This window comes from Carassius carassius, chromosome 4, assembly GCF_963082965.1.
Source record: "Carassius carassius chromosome 4, fCarCar2.1, whole genome shotgun sequence".
Lineage (NCBI taxonomy): Eukaryota > Metazoa > Chordata > Actinopteri > Cypriniformes > Cyprinidae > Carassius > Carassius carassius.
The window spans coordinates 23,435,233-23,454,221 of NC_081758.1; the positions used below are offsets into that span (position 1 = coordinate 23,435,233).

The 18,989-nt window shown below is 42.4% G+C and overlaps 1 protein-coding gene across 1 annotated transcript in view; it reads left to right on the plus strand.

The window, feature by feature from the left end:
- The window catches only part of LOC132139526 (neuronal tyrosine-phosphorylated phosphoinositide-3-kinase adapter 1-like), a 61,990-nt gene that overhangs the window by 16,649 nt on the left and 26,352 nt on the right, over nt 1–18,989 (plus strand). Inside the window, exon 2 of the mRNA XM_059547938.1 lies at nt 17,708–17,954. Within this exon, the coding sequence (XP_059403921.1) occupies nt 17,770–17,954 (185 nt within the window). The 5' untranslated portion in view covers nt 17,708–17,769. The remainder of the gene's footprint in view (nt 1–17,707; nt 17,955–18,989) is intronic.

The following is an 18,989-nucleotide window of genomic DNA, read 5'->3' on the forward strand; positions in this document are numbered from 1 at the left end:
TATCATGCACAGAGTCAGGGGCGTTGGAACGCTTTCATCAGTCCTTGAAATCACTTCTCCGTTCATACTGCACTGAGTTGGGTAGGGATTGGGAAGAGGGGTTACTATGGTTAATGTTGTCGGCTAGAGAGGTAATGCAAGAAAGCCTTGGGTTTAGCCCAAATGAATTTGTATTTGCCCACACTGTTCGTGGTCCATTGGCTGCACTGGCCAACCGTTGGAGGGAGACAGAGCCTCCTAAGAATTTAATTGACTTTGTGAATGGTTTTCGCCATCGTCTGTATACTGCAGGCAACCTGGCTAAAGAGAAGTTGAATTCAGCACAGGTGAAAATGAAGTCCTGGCATGATAGGAATACAGAGCGGAGGGTTTTTAGTCCAGGTGACCAGGTACTTGCTTTGTTCCCTATTATCCAGTCGTCATTTCAAGCCAAATTTGCAGGACCTTATATGGTGGTGAAACAAGTGACCGAGCAAAATTATGTGATTACTGCACCGGATCGCAGGAAAAGCACACAGCTTTGTCATGTGAATTTGTTAAAACCCTATTATTACCCAGCCGTCGCTGTGTTGTGGTGTGGAAGGTTTTAGGTGGAAGGTCAAGTGTGGAAGGTTCTAGGTCAGAGTGTGTGTCTGAGGAGATCACGTTGGGGGATTCTATTCCTGGGGAACAGGATTATGACTGCGGTATGCCAGAGCAACAATTGTGGATTGGGCGTTTTAAGAACTCTGAGGCCCTAGCTGATATGGAAAAGTTGTTGGCTCATTTGTCTGCGCCAACAAAACTCTGTCTTCTCTCCAAACTTTTTATTTTTTACTTTAAGTCTATATATTGTTGTCCCACACATTGTAGTATTGTACACTGTGTGTCTTGATTATAGTACCTGAATAGGGTTTATCCACATTTGCACAGAACACACATTGCCAGTATATGCACACAGGTGCTGCGGTGTATACCAACTGATTTCCCTGTGGGTGGCACTCCCAGCATGCATGTGTCCTGGCTTGCTTCTATCATTTATCCTGCTTTGGACTCCATCTCTTGACAGTTCCATCAGTTTGAGTTGCAGAGTGTGTTTTAAAAGCAAAGCAGAAGTCCTGACAGATTGAGTGAGTATGCTAAAGTAAAGCAAAGCGAGCATGCATACATGCACGCATGCGAACACACACACACACACAGACTGGAATCCTACACTGTGAGCATTGAGCTAGTAGATTAGAGATGGAGACAGACAGAGAGGGATGTGGACGGCAATAGACAGTGTTGCTAGGAGACCGCACACAGTGACTGGTGTGAGAGACATGGTTTCACATCCCTCCCCCATCCCTACAACATGCTTCCTTTCTCTCCATCTGTTTTTTATGCCCGCTCCTGCATTCATTGTCTCCATATTCCCCTCCATTCATCTTTCTGCAATTGTCCTCCTGTATGTCTGCTTTCGTCTATCCGCTCATGTCTCTCTCACTTGGCTCTCTCTCTTTCTTTCGCATGCCTATTGTCTTTCTAAGGACCTCCTGCAAGACGCTTTAACCTTCCCCAACCTCTCAAATGTGGTCTCCTTACTCCTTACTTTTCTCCACCTTTCAATCTACTCTCCCCATTCCTCTGTCTCTATATCTAATTCATCTCTGTCTCTCTCTCTCATTCACACTGTCATGATTCGGCACGAGAGAGCTCTGTGATTCCGAAGTGACAGGAGTGCAGTCTCCAAAGCGACAGCTGGCCGGTCACCATGACAACAGCCAGGTGCAGTGTAAAGGGACAGGACAATAAGTGAGGGACAGGTTATTATGTGACATAACACACACGCACATTCAAATATTGGGAAGCACTGCAAATTCTGCCATGCAAATACAAGAGATGACCAAATTTACACAAGCAAAGTTTCAATTGTCTGTTGTCTGTGTCGGTTGGGTGTGATTATTTATGCAGTGGATGTATTGCTCTGTGTGTGTATGATGTGTCCAAATCCCATCTGTCTCTGAGCTTTTGTGATCTGTGTGAACTGACCTTATGACCCACACTTTTCTATAAACAAGCGTGTATGTCTTAAGTGGTTGTTGCACCTGTAATTGAACGCTTAAAGGAATGTCATGTACTTAAGTATGTGTGTGAAAAACATTTATATACAAAATGAGGCATGTGTGTATGTGTAAGGCAGTCTGATTGTCTCCATGTGCAGTCATTAAATGATATAATATAGTGGTGTCTAAAAATCTATAACGACACTGAAAATCAGGTATACAAAAATTTTCGGTTTTTTCATTTGAAATAAACAAGCTTAAAAACATAATAACCTTAAATTATTAAGAAATGTTTCAACTTCTGCAGTATTTCAATGTCACTAATCAAATAAGTAATTTGATCACATGACAGACAAATCATGGCAGAGATATAAAGTAGAATTATGCAGGGACTGGCATCAATGACATTCTTGCTATTTACTATATATTGTTGTAACAAAATATGCTTGGAGATATCAGTAAATATGTTTTTAATAATGCTAAAAGCTGAATGTGCTGCATTTAAACTGAAGTAAACCTTTGCGATTAGTATATAGTATCATTATTTATTATTAGACTCACTTTCTGTACAGTTTGAAATAGTATATGGGATGCTGTGTTTGTAATTGTCTCTTTTTTTAGTGAAGTAACTGTATCAATACTCTGCACAACACAGTGTGCCATCAGTCTTAGGGTTGGGCTTGTGAGGAAAAACTTAGATGTAATCCCACCAGATGAATCCCACCAGGTAAAATAATTTATATGCTTCCACAACTGTCTTGCTTATCTGTCTGCCTTACCATAGTTATAGCCTAAGATAGCCTTCATGATTCCCATTTTCAAGTATCTCTATTAGACACTAAAATAAACCTGTCTCCCCCATTTATGCAGCTCTCGTGTGTGTTACACGAACATTGATCAATACATGATATGATTATGTATGACAGTCCCTGTGTTGGGTAGGCCTTTGGCATGAATTTCTGGTTGAAGAGTTCAGACTCAGATGTAAGAGAGCTGTAATATAGACTGTAAAAGAGGGACATCAAAGCCATTGACATCACTGTCATATTTTTTTTAGATTATGTTTGCATTTAGATTTATGTTGTTAGCAGATGCTTTTTTACAAAAAGGGACTAATAGTTTAAAATTTTCACTTGGAAAATTTCTTCAGGTTGGTTGAGACTATGCTTGTAGTTGCTGGAAACTCCTGTTTACTCTGAAAACTGAAGCTTGATTTGTTCAAAATAACATATTTTCAGTGGCATTTGCTGCAAAATTCCATGCCATGAATGTTTCTTATGCAGGGCACTCCTGCATTCCTCAGATGAGCACTCTGAGCTAGCCAGCTATTTGGGCAATCCCGCACAGAGGCTGAACACCGAACTCATACATGTCCTCACTGATGATGATGAGGACCTCGGCCATGGAGTGGTCGGCTCTAGCGGCTCCAGTTGAGCCGCCCATTGCTGACTTGACTAATAGTCTCTTCAGCGGGGGCGCAGCCAGCTGCCTGTCAAATCAACATCAATGACTGCTGAGCCTCAACCTAAAGCGGAGCCTGAACTCAGAAAATGCTTCTCTACCGCCTTTCACAAGCACCAGTGACCTCGTCTAAGATAATTTTGGATTTTGAGTCACAGCTCAAGCACCCCTGATTCATAAAGGGTAAAGAAAGTAAGCTTGTGTCCCGCAGTGGCAAGACTTCCCTCCAAGAAAGCTTGTATATGCTTCCGAACTTCTGTCCAGATCTGGTGTTGGAGCATTGTGTTATTGTCAATGCTGGGTTTGCTACATTAGTTGTGTTTGCACCCACAAAATCCATTATTGTTATAGTGGACAGAGTGATTTTCCTTTTCACTGCAGCACAAGTGTCAGTCCCTCGCTGCTGAGGTCAGGCTTGGAAAGCCATACCAGGCATATCGAGTTAGGTCCTGTAAACAGTAGTATGAAGATACTCGCTCTTAATTCACTTGCAGACCTCCCTGCTTCTAGGATGTGATTCAAATTTCGGTACAGGACAATGATGCTCACGCTCTCTGGTCTGAAGGGCAGAGTCTGCTTGCAAAAGGTGCTGTGGAAACATTAGCGAACAGCAAGTGAGGCTTATGCAGCTGCTACCGCTGGATTGTCTTGAATCCGTATTATGAATTACCTTGTTGATTCACTTGTGTTAGCCAGATTTGAATAGGAAATTCTTGCTCACAGGTCACTTGAAGGTCACTGCTTAGCCACTTGAAGCACCTTGGGCTCAAAATCAATTTAGCCAAGAGCTCTCTGTCTCCCAGACAGCGGGCTATCTTTCTGGGAACAGTTATTGATTCTGCTTGCTTGGGCATGGCTTGTGCCAGAATGCTCACTGAAAATTCTGCGGCTAGCAGCATCATTCACACTGGGGAGCTTCTTATCCCCTCAAGGTTTTCCAGAGAATGCTCTGCCTAATGTCGGCTGCTTCCTCTGTGATTCCTCTGGGTCTGCTTCACATGTGGCCCCTCCAATTCTGGCACAGACCCATGCACCGCTGCACCTTGCCCATATCAGCTCCATTGATAGTCATGACAGATGTGTTCAACTTGTGTTGGGGAGCACTGTACAAGGGCAGACCAAAGTTTGGCTCCTGGTTCAGGCTGGAACAATGCCTGCACATCAGCTGCTTCAAGATGATGGTGGTTTTTCTGGCCATAAAAACCTTCCTGCCAGCCATAAGAGGCACCAAGTCTTAGTCTGTTTGGAAAACATAATGTTGGTAGCCTTTATAAATTGCAAGGCAGTCCCAGGTCTTGCTCCCTCTACAGGATAGCGAGATGCCTCAGTGAGGTTCACTTGCTGGGCAGATTGAACCAAGGAACGAACATTTTGTCCCAGGGCAATGTATATCCAGGAGAATGGAGACTACACCACCAAGTGCTTCAGACAAGTTTGGTTGGTGGTTGAGAGGTCAGAGGCCGACCTTTTCGTCCCAGAAAACAACTCTCATTGCTCAACTTATTCCTTGAAGGAGCAAGATGCTCTGGCCTATGATAGGCTCTGCACTCACCTATATGCCTTCCCTTCGAATGCCCTGCTCCCCCAGGTCATCAGATGAGCCAGGGAAGTTGGATGCTCGGTCCTCCTGGTGACCCCACTTTGGAGCCAGGAACCAAATGTTGGCAGCCCCTTGGCCAATTCCATTGAGGAAGGACCCCCTCTTCCAAGCGAGAGGCATGATCTGCCAATCCCAGCCCAAGCTGTGGAGTCTTCATGTTTGGGCCCTCGAAAAGGGAGTCTTTACAGCTCACTGAGATGGGAAATTAACAGCCCCAGTATACTCACAGCAAAGTTGTTTTTGTTCCTCGTTTAGGGTTAAAACAAAGTTCGAAATACGTGAGTAGCGATATACTGTTAGAAAACATTCTGATGCTGCCCACATTTCTGAAAGCATTGTTTAGATAAATATGTAAATATGTGCTGCACACTTTGTTATTAGTAAAAAAAATAAACAAAACAAAAATGAGAAGTTTTTTTTTATAGAAAGCATAAAAAAAGCATCTGAACATAGCAACATGAGTATGTTAGTATGAGCCTCTGGAAAGTAGCACTCCAGTAGAGTCACGTCATGTTTATTTATGCCATTTTATTCAATAGATTGTTTAAAAGCAAGCTGCTTTGCAGTAACAAACATTGAGAACAGTGTCAGTGTATAATATAATCTAAAGCACAACTTTACAAAGTTTTCACCCATAGAGATATTACCACGACCGACTCAACAGACGAAATGAGCCTGAAAAGTGTTCTGCATGAAAGAAGGTCGGGCCTGAGTGCACACCTCCTATTATGTTATCGTCACAGACCAATGCTAGTACGAAGGTGTTTTGGAGCTGGAGCAAACTTTTTCAGAGAGTTTGCTTTGGCAAGCTGTTTAGAACTCCCAAAACTAAATTTTTTTGGCATGAATTTGTTCAAATGCTGTCACATCAGTTAATCCTTCGATTTTTGTTTAAAAGTACACTGTAGTCTTAACATCATTTTGGAGGCTAGAGCACCATCTACGAGATGCCTCTATGCCCTTTACTTGCATGCTTTGGAGGCTGATCTAAAGGGCTCCCAGTTGGAAAGTAGATGCTATAGCCTTGGCTTATGCCCCAGTGGAATGTTGTTCTATTGGAGTGAGGGCCCACTCCATCAGAGGAACAGCCTTCTCCTGGGCTTGGTCCCGCTGAGTTTCAATTGGTGAGCGGCAGCCAGATGGTCTTTGCAGTCAACCTCCACTAGGTTTTATAATGTAGATGCCCCTGCCTTCAGGAACAGATTGTGTCCTCCTAGTGTCCATGATCAGCTGCAAATGAAAAAGGTCTTAGTGATGTAGACCCTAGGCTTAGGACCTGGGTCTCAATATTAGCTAATGCTTCTTAGGAGCCCCTTATTGTGGGCACTCTGGGGCTGGGCTCACTGAGTGGCTTCATGCTTAGCTCTGCACTTCTTTATAGCATGGCACTATTGGATACATTGCCCAACGCACAATGTGAGAGACCATTTTTAAAAGGGAATGCTACAGTTACTAATGTAACCTTGGTTCCCTGAGATAACAGGAAAGAGCATTGCTTAGACTGCCATGCTATAAAGCTAATTGGAACCTTATTGTAGAGTGTTATAAATAGATAGATAGATCTGAGACGGTCATCTGTGAGGTAGATGACAGGACCATGCAATGGGTAGAATTAGTGCTGGCAGAGTTGCAAATGATGGACACTTTCAAAGTGTTTCAATGTGCATTTGTGTTTATTTCGGCAGTGAGTGCTGAGGATTGAGGAAAATGAGGAGGTGATAAAATTGCTTATGTTACAGATTGGACTGTTCATTCATGTGTTTGCTGATTTGTGGTGACAAAAATTCAGAGGAATACTGTATGGAGAAAGGTGCTGTATTTCCTGAGGTTTACAGGGGAAGTCATTAAGGGGTGTTTGAAAATGTTATACATGAACAACATTTAATATAGCTAGGTGCTCTTTTTCTGTCGGAGACATAGTGATGCATTGGATAATGGATGCAGAGATGCAGATCAAAGTGATAGGCTTTAATGCAATCCAGAACAGGGCTAATCCACACTAGGAATGGCTGAAGACACACGTACATACTATAGTAGACCCGACAAAGACAGAACACACAGACTGGGGTAATTACAAGACACACCTGGATGACATGAACACAATGGAGCATGGGAGTTACTGGGTCATGGTGCACATGGGGGGGGGGACACAACAAAACAGGTCCATGATTCTGACATTTTCATGGTGGCTTTCAATGTATTACCAGTTGTGGCTATTAAACACACCATTACACTTTATATACACTGTACCCTGTGAGTGTTCCACATGTTTAGACAGAAGTAAGGAAAAAATGCTTAAAGTTTAATGCCCAACAACCTTGAACAATACAGGAAAACTTTAAAACTGTGCTTTTCTCGATAAATACATTTATAGCACTTGTAAAAGATGCTAAGGGCAGCTCTTTAAAAATATATATATTTTACACTGTTTCTATGATGGTTACTGATAATTTGGTTCTTGGTTTTTATACTTGTATATTTATTTATATATTCATTTATTTATTGTAGTTAACTGATTTTTTTGTTTCTTTGTTGTTGTCTTTTGTTGCTGTCTTGTCCAGGTGACTTTTGCAATGAGATTTTGATTCCCTGTAATCCAGTCCAGGTCCACTACAAGCCCAGGCCTGGGATAAATGGCCCAGTTGTACCAGTTGACTATAGTTACTACTACTACTAGAACCTGGTTGTCTTAACATTTCCTCTCTGATGTCGTCTTCTGTTTATACAGAGAGGCTTTAAAGGGATACTCCACCCCAAAATGAAAATGTTGTCATTAATCACTTACCACCATGTTGTTCCAAACCCGTAAAAACTTTGTTCTTCTTCGGAACACAATTTAAGATATTTTGGATGAAAACCATGAGGCTTGTGATTGTCCCAGACTGCCAAGTAAAATACACTGTCAAGTTCAGAAGAGTATTTAAAAAAAGCATTGTCAGAATTGTCCATCTGCCATCAGTGATTCAACCGTGACGTGATAAAGCAATGACAATACTTTTTGTACGCGAAAAAATAAAAAAAACTTCCTTTGTTTCTTTTTCTCTAGTAAAAAAAAACAAAAAAAAGTATTCTTACCTGCGTACATCTCAGAATCTCCAAAATTGCGCTACGCTGATGTGGAGTGACACAGAGGAGACAAATTGTTGAATAAAGTCATTATTTTTGTTTTATTTGCATATAAAAAGTATTCTGGTCGCTTCATAATGTTATGGTTGAACCACTGATGGCAGATGGACTATTCTGACTAGGGCTGTGCAATTAATCAAAATTTTTATTTTGGCTTCCAACGATTATGAAAATACAGTAATCAAGATAAAATGATTATTCCGCCCCGTTCAACACCCTTTCCAGCTGTGCTCTTTCGTTCCTCCATAAAAGCCCAATTACACGTCCAAATTAGTAATATCATGTAATGATTTGCAAAATTGGACTTGCTTTATTTAAGTTTATTAGTTTAAGTTTATTAGATTTATTTATGTTTTTAAAAGCATGAAAAATGAATTCCATTTCCTCGTGAAGATTACTGTGTATGCGCTCAGAGACGGAACAAAACACGGAGATGTAAAGTCATCTTTTAGCCCCTAAATGGTCAAATACATGCAAAAATGTGTCAGTATGCGCGCTTAGTTATTATTCACATAAAACCTTTTCGGTTATGTACTAACCGATACTCAGAATTTTCAGATCGGTTATGAAAAAAATGGTATTGTTCTTCTAGCGAAGAGCAGCATGGCCTTTACAGATGAGGAACAGCAGTGGAGGGATGCTAATCTTTAATAAGTGACTGAGCAGAGCAGCTTGCCCCTTTAATACAGTAAGGCCGGTGACACACATTTCTGCTGCGTGTCAGTTGCGTGGCGGCTGCTTTGCATTTTCTTTGTCTTTACACACCAGAACCGTGCCTGACGCAGCGCTGGCGTGCTGCTGCTGCTGTAGGTGACATAGAGGGAGACTGCCGACAGACCAGGCTCTTGTCTTCAAGACAACAATTTCAACTTTTTTTACACACCTACAAGCCTACTGATAAAGGACACCATCAACAGTATTGACGGCAAAATAGACTGTTTGACAGGTGCAGTATTTGAAAATCAACAATTTATTTATTTTTTAAATTACATTTATATCTGAATTTATGTTAACCTATAGACTTTCAATCAAAATGTCATGAATTAATATGTATTTGTGTACAAAATGACATATAATCACATTTTCCTATTCTATTTTGCCTGGAAATGCTTCCAACATGCTTGCGTGTCGCCTGAAAAATATGCGTCGGTTCTATTTCTAGAATGCACGCGTTTTCCACGCGTCTCACACAGGCAGTCTGCAAGCTCTAACCTGTTAACATGGGAGCCGAATTAAAAATGGACACGCCACACAGCTGAGACGCTTACGCCACACATCCAGTGTGTCCAACCTTACTGTTACCTGAAAAGATTGAGTAACAAGCATATGGTCAATTTCCAAATTTTAGCAAAAAGCATGTTGCCCTCATCCAGATAGCATTGATAGAATTTGAAGAAGCGAAATGACATACTGTGCGTTAAGTAACAACAAGCATGTTACAGATACACTAGATAGCTTTAAGCAAGCATGTTGCTGACTTAAACACAGCATGTTGGCAATAATAGTTGGATAAGTTTAAAGAAATTTCATTCCCAATACTAGATGAGCCTTAAGCAGCAAGCCTGTGTCATACCAGAAAGAATTAAACGGCTTTAAAAACAAGAATTTTGCTGTGGTAAGTTTAACTTGGAACCAGCGTGTTGAAAATCAACCAATAAACCTAAAGCAACAGTATGCCAACAGTATGCCTAGAATTCATTAAACAACAAGCAATATTTGCCAAAATATCTTCTTTTCCAATATAGCATTAGCAATGAGAATAAAAGAAGAAACGTCTCAAGGTTACGAATGTAACCATGGTTCCTTGAAGGAACGAGACGCTGCATCAAGCGCTTTGGGGAACGTCCCTGACGAGACCGACTCTGAATATCGTGTGCAATCTTTCCAATGGAAGGGCGTGACGTCACAGGCGGGGTGACGTAGCGACCAGGAAGCTATAAAGGCACCTGCCACGCAGCTGGCTTCAGCTTCGAGTAGGGAAGCAAGCGCCGGCAGGGGTGCCGGGAGTATGGCTCTGGGACGCAGCGTCTCATTCCTTCAAGGAACCAGGGTTACATTCCTAACCTTGAGACGTTTCTTTTCAGGAACTCGAGCTGCGTCAAGTGCTTTGGGGAATGATGTGCCCACGCTGCCAGACTTCCAAATCCCTGCCTAGTGTGTATCCGAAGAGCACAGCTAAGACGAGAGAACAGAAGAGCCCGGAGTGGCTCGCATATCAAGGTCATAAAATCTGGCAAATGTAGAGGGCGTGGACCATCCAAGAGGGACACACCTGCTAAAAAGGTCTTAGAGGCCTTGGCTCCCAAAGGAAGGGGAAGACCAGAGGACTCATAGGAGACGTTGATAGCCTCGACTATCCAACGACTTAGGGTCTGCTTGGAGGCAGGAGACGCCTTTTTAGGAGGACCGTAGCAAACAAGCAATTGCTCAGATTTTCTCCACAGGGCAACTCTGTGGACGTATGCGTCCAGTGCTCGCACTGGACACATACAGTTTAGCTTTTCCTGGTCTGGCCCCCGAAAGGGAGGAGGGCAGAAGGCCTGCAGTACTATAGGTTGTGGTGTAACAGAGGGAACCTTAGGAACATAACCTGCTCGAGGGTATAAGAATGCTTTGGCCATACCAGGGGCAAAGTCTAGGTAAGTAAGGGCCACCGAAAGGGCCTGAAGATCTCCAACTCTCTTTAGCGAGGTGATAGCCAGTAACAGGGCAGTCTTAAGCGTCAGATGTCTATCTGAGATATCAAGTATCGGCTCGAATGGAGCTTTACAAATAGCCTCTAAAACCACAACCAAGTCCCGGGGGGAACACGGGACCGTACTGGAGGTCTCAGCCTCAGCGCACCGCGGAGGAAATGTGAAACTAGGGGGTGTAACTAAGCAGCTATGGCCGCCATGTACACCTTTAAGGTGGAGTGAGTTAACCCCGCAGAGAGCCTAGCTTGGAGAAACTCAAGAACTGTACCAACTGGGCAGTTGACAGGGTCAAGCTGGCGGTCTCTGCACCATGAGGTGAAGAGCTTCCACATCAGGGTGTACGGTTTCGTCGTAGAGGGAGCTCTGGATTGGAAGAGGGTCTCAACAACCTCGTTGGAGAGACCAGAAGCTATGAACTGTGTCCCCTCAGGGGCCACACCCACAACTTCCACAACTCCGGGCGAGGGTGAATTATTTTGCCCTGCGCCTGAGAGAGTAGTGTCCTGATCGGAATCTCCCATGGAGAGCCGTCGAGGAAAGAGATCAGATCTGCGAGCCATAACGGGCCCGACCAGAACGGGGCTACTAATAGAAGATGGACCCCATCCCAGCGTACTCTCGCCAGAACTCCCGGGAGCAGAGCGATAGGGGGAAAGGCGTACAGATGAAGCCTCAGCCTGGTCTGTACCATAGCGTCCAGTCCCAGAGGAGCTGGATGAACTAGAGAGAAACAGAGGAGACATTGCGATATCTCTTGAGTCGCAAAGAGGTCCAAAAACTCTCTATATCTACTTCACCACCTCGGGGTGAAGCCCCCGGGCCTCGGCCCCTGTCTCGACAGTATGTCTGCTCTCACAGTCAATCTCCCAGGAATATACACTGCTCCGAATGAGAGGAGTTTGTCCTGGGACACCAGAAGGATCTGGTGTGCCAGCTTGTACATGGGGCGCGAATGCAGAACTCTCTGGTGACTGATATAAGAAATCGCCAATGTTTTGTCGGTGCGCACCAACACATGGTGACCTCTCAGGTCTGGGAGGAAATATTTCAATGCACGATGCACAGCTAGCATCTCTAGACAACTGGTATGCCATGTCAGATGGTGACCGCTCCACAGACCGCGGGCAGGGTGGCCACTCATGACCGCACCCACACCGGTGAGGGACGTGTCTGTCGCTCGCGTTACATGGAGACCAAGAGCTCCCAGCACCGGGCCCTGATTCAAGAACCAAGGTTTCTTCCATATGTCTAAGGCACGAAGGCATCGCCGCGTGACCTTGATAGTTCGTAATGGATTCCCCCTTGGGGAAAATCCCTTGGTCTTGAGCCACCACTGTAGGGGTCTCATGTGCAGGAGGCCAAAAGGTATCACGTTGGACGCAGCTGCCATAAGCCCTAACAGTCTCTGAAACTGTTTGACAGTGAGTGACTGGCCTTCTTTGACTCTCTCGACTGATGTGAGGATAGAGTCGATCCGAGCAGGAGACAGACGTGCCTGCATCGTGGTCGAATCCCACACTACACCTAGATAGGTGGTTCTCTGAACTGGAGAAAGTACACTCTTCTTGCCGTTTAGTCTCAAACCCAGCTCCCCCATATGTGCGAGAACGACATCTTGATGTCGAACCACCATTTGCTCTGATTGAGCTAAAATCAACCAATCGTCGATATAGTTCAGAATGCGGATACCCTGCATACGGAGGGATACCAGAGCCGCATCTACACATTTCGTGAACGTGCGGGGTGAGAGTGCAAGGCCGAAGGGAAGTACTCGATATTGGTAGGCTTTGCCCCCGAAAGCGAACCTCAGAAACTTCCTGTGTTGTGGAAGGATGGATATGGAAGTATGCTTCTTTGAGATCTATTGTGACAAACCAGTCCTCGGATCTGATTTGAGCTACAACCTGTTTGACAGTGAGCATTTTGAACTTCAGTGACATTACTGAGAGGTTTAGATGACGTAAGTCTAAGATCGGACGCAACCCCCCATCCTTCTTTGGAACTATGAAATACCTGCTATAAAACCTGGACTCCCTGTCTAGAGCAGGGACCACCTCGATGGGCTCCTTCCTTAATAGGGTATTCACTTCTTGTTCCATAACCAGAGCCTGCCGGGGGCCGACTATTGTCAGTGTAACCCCGTTGAATGTCGGCGGTGGATGGCCGAACTGAATGCGATAGCCTCTTTCTACTGTGTGCAGGACCCATTGAGATACATTTGGCAGTAGTTTCCATGCTGCTAACTAATGTACTAAGGGAATCAGTCTCTCGAGACTGACCTCTGGTGTAAGAGGCCCCCGAAGGGGCGGCGAGCGTCTCAGCTCCGCTACGCTCACGGGCGGAAATAACTGAGAGCAGTGCTGGCTGGAAGCCGCTGCACCCTGAAACTCTGGCAGGGTTGGCAGACCCACCTCCCGAGGGCACTGAGGTGAGACGGGCACCGTGTAATGAGGTGGACACCGCTCTACCCCAGTATGGGCCACCCTCTGTAGTCGTGACCGAAATGCGTCATGACTTCTTGGCCGTGGACCTCCCAGCCTGAAGTACGGCTCCATCGGATTCGGATTAGGCTGAGAAGTCACTGGCCCAGAGCGTTGCTTCAGCCTCTGGTCCCGAAGCGGGGCACATGGGCGGCAACGCTCTGTTTGTACGTGGAGGGGGCTGCTCCCGCCCAGCAGTCCCTCCAGTACATCTAATTTCACGAGTCAAATAACTGTCATTGTATTCCTCAGAATTTAATGCAATTAAACAATCAAACAAGTAAATACGGTCTGGATTGTGATACAATACACATTGAAGTGATATTGAACTTCTCAAAGTTAGATAACAGTCATTAGATTCCTCAGAATCCAATGCAAACCAACAATCAGACAAGTAAACGGTCTAGATTGTGATACAATACACACTGAAGTGATATATTAACTTCTCAAAGTCATAAAATTTCTCAGAATTTAATGTAATCAAACAATCAGACAAGTAAACATGGTCTAGATTCTGATAAAGTACACATTGAAGTGATAGAACTAACTCCTTCTTATTAAATGGAGTTTAAATAACCAGACACTCGCAAAGGCTCACTTCTCGAAGAGAGCCCTCCGAGATCGAAGCGCACGTGAAATCACACGCAGCGCGCTTTGATCCCAGGCAGACCACGCACAGACTGTGTGTATTGCCGCCTCTAGCGTTTAGCTTTGTTGAGCAGGGAGGAACACACAATCTGAAAGCGGTCTGGATTCACCCTTCAGATGCCTAGTCTTAGCTTTGCTCTTTGACATACTATAGCTACTTAAAGGAGCTAATATTGACAAACGACAATAAATAAGACTGACAAGACAGAATTACATGCACACACAGAGCGCTTGCTGAAGGACAAGAAGCTGAAGCCAGCTGCGTGGCAGGTGCCTTTATAGCTTCCTGGTCGCTACGTCACCACGCCCGTGACGTCACGCCCTTCCATTGGAAAGATTGCACACGATATTCAGAGTCGGTCTCGTCAGGGACGTTCCCCAAAGCACTTGACGCAGCTCGAGTTCCTGAAAAGGAACTTAGCTTAACTTTGTGTCGACATTCAGGGATAAATAAAGGGTGTAATATGTGGATGCTTGATCCCCTTCTTGATATATTACTACTTCCAGTGGGGAAGGCAGATCTAATGCATAGTGTGGTTGATGCAGTCAACGAAGAAATTTGATGATCTGTGTCATGGTACCAACAAAGCCAAATTGGATTGGTTTGGTTTTGTCAGTTCTAAACCAATCCTGTAAACCTGAGTTTGTTCAGCCACCATCATGGTACAAGCTCCTGAATAAAATAGATGCTCTGGTATATCTTGCAAGGTATAACCATTCAGTTAAAGCATCTTCATACTGATGTGGCTGAGCTGTTAAAGTCACTTACAGAAATGTCAAAGACAAGGGTTCGTCTAATCTTGCTTCTTAAAGCCACCTTCCAGCAGATTTTAGCTCTGGTCCCAATTAAACAAACCTGAAACGGCTAAATCAAGGTCTCACTAGAAACTTTCAGTAGCAGGATTGGATACCCCAAAAGGCATCATGCCCATTCAAAGTGAATGCAGCTTTAAAAAGACAAAAATAGCCAAATATTATTTATTATATTTGATAAAATCACACTGGTGTGATTTGATCGTTCAGTGCAGCACAGCATCAGCTGCTACATTCAAGTCTGTGGTTGCTGGCTGGATCAGCCAGATACAGACGCATTTGTACAGCGCTGCATTACAACGAATCACACACGATTCTGTTGAGCTTATGAATGCAATGGCCAGTCAGTGACATAAAGATGAGTCATCGCTGATGTGCAGATGTGCGTACAAGATATTCATTTCACAGTGTAAACCGCTTCAGTGATTTTAATGGGAGATTGGCTAGACAGAATGAAAATGTTCTTTGATAAATGTTCTCCGCTTCCTGTAAAATGAAAGTGTTATAATTAGTATCTTATAATATTGTTATTAAATTCACATTAAATACAAAGTCGGTCAAATTCAAAATATTTTATGGCATGACACCTATATCTGGTAAGACGGGGTTTTATGTGTAGTTAATAGATTACAGTATTAGTCTACTTTACCAATCACCCATTATAGATCAAATAACATAATCTATAAAGGTGCAAAATGCATTTACTTATACATATTTGAGAATCAAGATATTTCCTGATATAGTTACCATGTTTAGAAATATTTCAAATAAAAAGGGAAAATAAAATAAAACATATATCAGACTATCTGCCTATATTAGTTTTACAATGCTATTGTGGCTACTGTGTGAAATGACCCAATCGTGCGTGCCCCTCAAAAATCATGAGTGCATGATGCCCCTGGATACCCCTGATATATAGTAAGCAGAAGCTCAACTCACAGAAATTTTTGGCAAAGGAATGATGAAATCAGATGTTTATCTACATACATTTCTACTGGCAAGATTGTAGGAATATGTCTGCCAAAACGTTCTCTGTCATGTATTATATCTCTGTTGGTAAAGTTGTTGTACATAAAAAGTTTGAGTCATATATTATAATATAAGACATATACATCTATGACACTCTGTATTGCTCCATATTCATCTCTAGCTCCCCTCTACTGTAAGATATGACCCAGTTTACTATGAAGTTTAAGTTGCAGGCATGGGTTTAATGAGTAATTATATAAATTCATTTATTTTTCAATCATAGCTCTTTCTTGAGTTAGGCAAAGACTGGAAGTTAAACTGCATGTGGGATCCAAATAATACCTTTGGTTGTGTGTGACTTTATGAACTGGTTAGTAATACATGACTGCATAAGTTGGTGCCTGGATGCAAATTAATCATTATATGATGTGTTTGTGTGTATACTAAATGTGTTTGTTTTCTATAGGACACTAAAACTGTGTGAAAACACTGGAGTCAAGCTATATTCCTGTTTCATAGGAATACTGCTGATACACTCAGCGTACACACATCTGCACATTCAGCAACATACTCAGCTAACCCACTCACCTTCTTGTCATTGCTCTCTATCTCTCTCAGTCCCATCTCTCTCCCTCTCCCGTGCTTTCTCTTTCTATCTGTGCTGGGAAAAACACTGGAAAAGCACAGCAGTTGACTGCTGTATCCTTTTTAGCCAGTCAAAACTCTCTCATACTACCCAGCGCTCAAACTCTGAGCATTCTGTACAATATCTGCCCCACAACAAGCAGCTTGAACGTGCTTACTCTCTCTCTTCTTCTCTGGCTAGCTTGGTCTCTCTCCTGCCAAAATGCCTGTGTACTACATGTGACAGGCTGCATTACAGACTGCAGATTTATACAGGCACAGCCGGGGCAGCCCGGGGGCCTCCAGCCAACTGAGCCACTTATACTTATTCAGATCTTCCTCTCAAAGAGAGAGAGATGGTACATGCCCTTTGCAGGCCACTATGATGAAGATGAAAATGAAAGTGCATCAGTAATGATTTCAGGTCACAACTTGAGGTTTTCTCTTCTTTTATATCACATGGGTGATTTGTAAATGTGCAAGACAGATCTGAAATCAAAGTGTGAAAATTATTTAAAAAAAAAGAGAGAATATAACACAGTGTTTCCCCGGGTTGCAGTCCTGTTGTGAAAGAAAGCAAAAAAATTTGAAATGCAAACAATCATATATTGTGATATATTAATGTGAAAAAACTGCATTCAGTTTTTGTAATGCAGAATTTTCTATTTAATAATATTTCTTAAATTTAATGTTGTATAATATTTGTATTTTTTCTTTCAGCTTTACTTCAGTTAACAAATATTTTTTTCTGTATTTTTAGTAACAAATCACAATCAATCTTACATTTTAATTAGTTTAGTCTAGTAATCACAAACCACTAGAAATTTCATTGGAAAGTCTTATAAATTTTATTCAAAACTCTCAACCTTGTATAGAGCATAAAAATGAAGGTCCTATAATGAAATTTTTATGGATATGTGCTTGTAATCCCACCTATGATCAAAGGGGAATATAAACAGCTTATGTCCAGGGTGAGAAGGGACTTGTGCTTTAGAACCTCTATTATGGACAGTTAGTCCAAACTGTCCCTGTTACTGTTCCCTTTTCCACTTTAAAAAAGAACAACATTAACAGGACTCGGCAAATCGGAGTATAGGTGTAGAGAATGCTGAGTAAAGCAATTTCATGAAGCGTCTGTGCTGTGTTATTTGTTTCAGTTCAGTTTGGACAGTTGGGATTTTATGTTATCAGAAAGAATGGAATGAATTTGCATACTTTTGAAAATGCAAACTACTAACAAAGTGCCTGCATTTTGCTCTATTACAGATAAAAGGGACGAGGGAAAGCTTTAAAATCCCTCCTCCTGCTCCTGATTGGTCCTCTATACCATGAGCTTTGGCTCCGCCCAGGATGTGGTGGTGGAGAATTTCCTGCGTGACATAGAGAGGCGGGGCCAGTGGCTGCACTGCGCTGTTATTGGCTGTGAGGAGGAGCATCCTTGTGGCGACATGAACCTTTTGTACCGCAAAAGTCGACTGGATTGGAGACACAGAGATCAGGAGGGCAAGAAAAGGTAAAAGAAAGAGAAATCTGTGAGCCTGCTGTAGGAGAATGAAGGAATTTTTGAGGAGAGAGAAGGATAGAAGAGGTCACAGAGATGCCTTCCAGAGCTTAAATGAAAGATAAAGGGAAAAAGGGAGCAAGGGGAAGATTAGTAAAATCCTAACTCTATAGGGAAGGTGAGAAAAAGGTGAAACTAAAATAGAAGAGTAGAATGAAAAAAGAGAAGAAAGAGGGAGTGAGATGGATGAATATGACACAATTAAGAGTAAGTAGTTTTAACTCTGAAATAGAGAAATTTGTCTTTCATAATTTATGCAGAGCATCCAAATCATCTTTCCACCTGAGACACAGAAAGAATGGAGAAAGAGATAGCAAGATATATACCAACACTATCTGCCCTCTGGTGTCCCAGTAGATCAGCCGACATGAAGTTAGTCAAAAACAGCTGGAGCTTTTGAAAACAGACTGCTTTGTCTAATTATCTTACAAATAAATGCAATTATGCCTATTTATTCAGGTTTTTATTTTTAATTAATTAACTTTAATTAGAAATAAGTTACTTTTTAATTAATCTCTCCAATATACATACAATTTGACCGTCAATGATAGAAAAAAAAAATCACGTCTTATGGCCAACATATAACAACAGATGACTTTCAATAATATTTTGTCTGAATAATTTAAAATAAAACACTAAAAAAAGACTTGATGTAAATGCTACAAATGAATTTAGTTTCACTCAATATTAGAATTCACTCAATTTTTAGATAAGATTTCATGAAGTGAGCATGAACAATAAAATATGCAATTATCGGCTGATACAGATAACTTAAAATCTCTTAATGTTTTTTTCCTAAAATCAATATCATTTGATTCCAGCAACTTAAAATATCTAATATCTAACATAAAACTTATATGGTATCAATATCTATTTATCTAAGTGAACGTGTGTACGTCTGTAGTGTCATGTTTCACTCTAATTCCTTATCCTAGATCACCATTTTTTCTTCTTCTTAAAGGGGTCCTATTATGCTTTTTTTTTTGC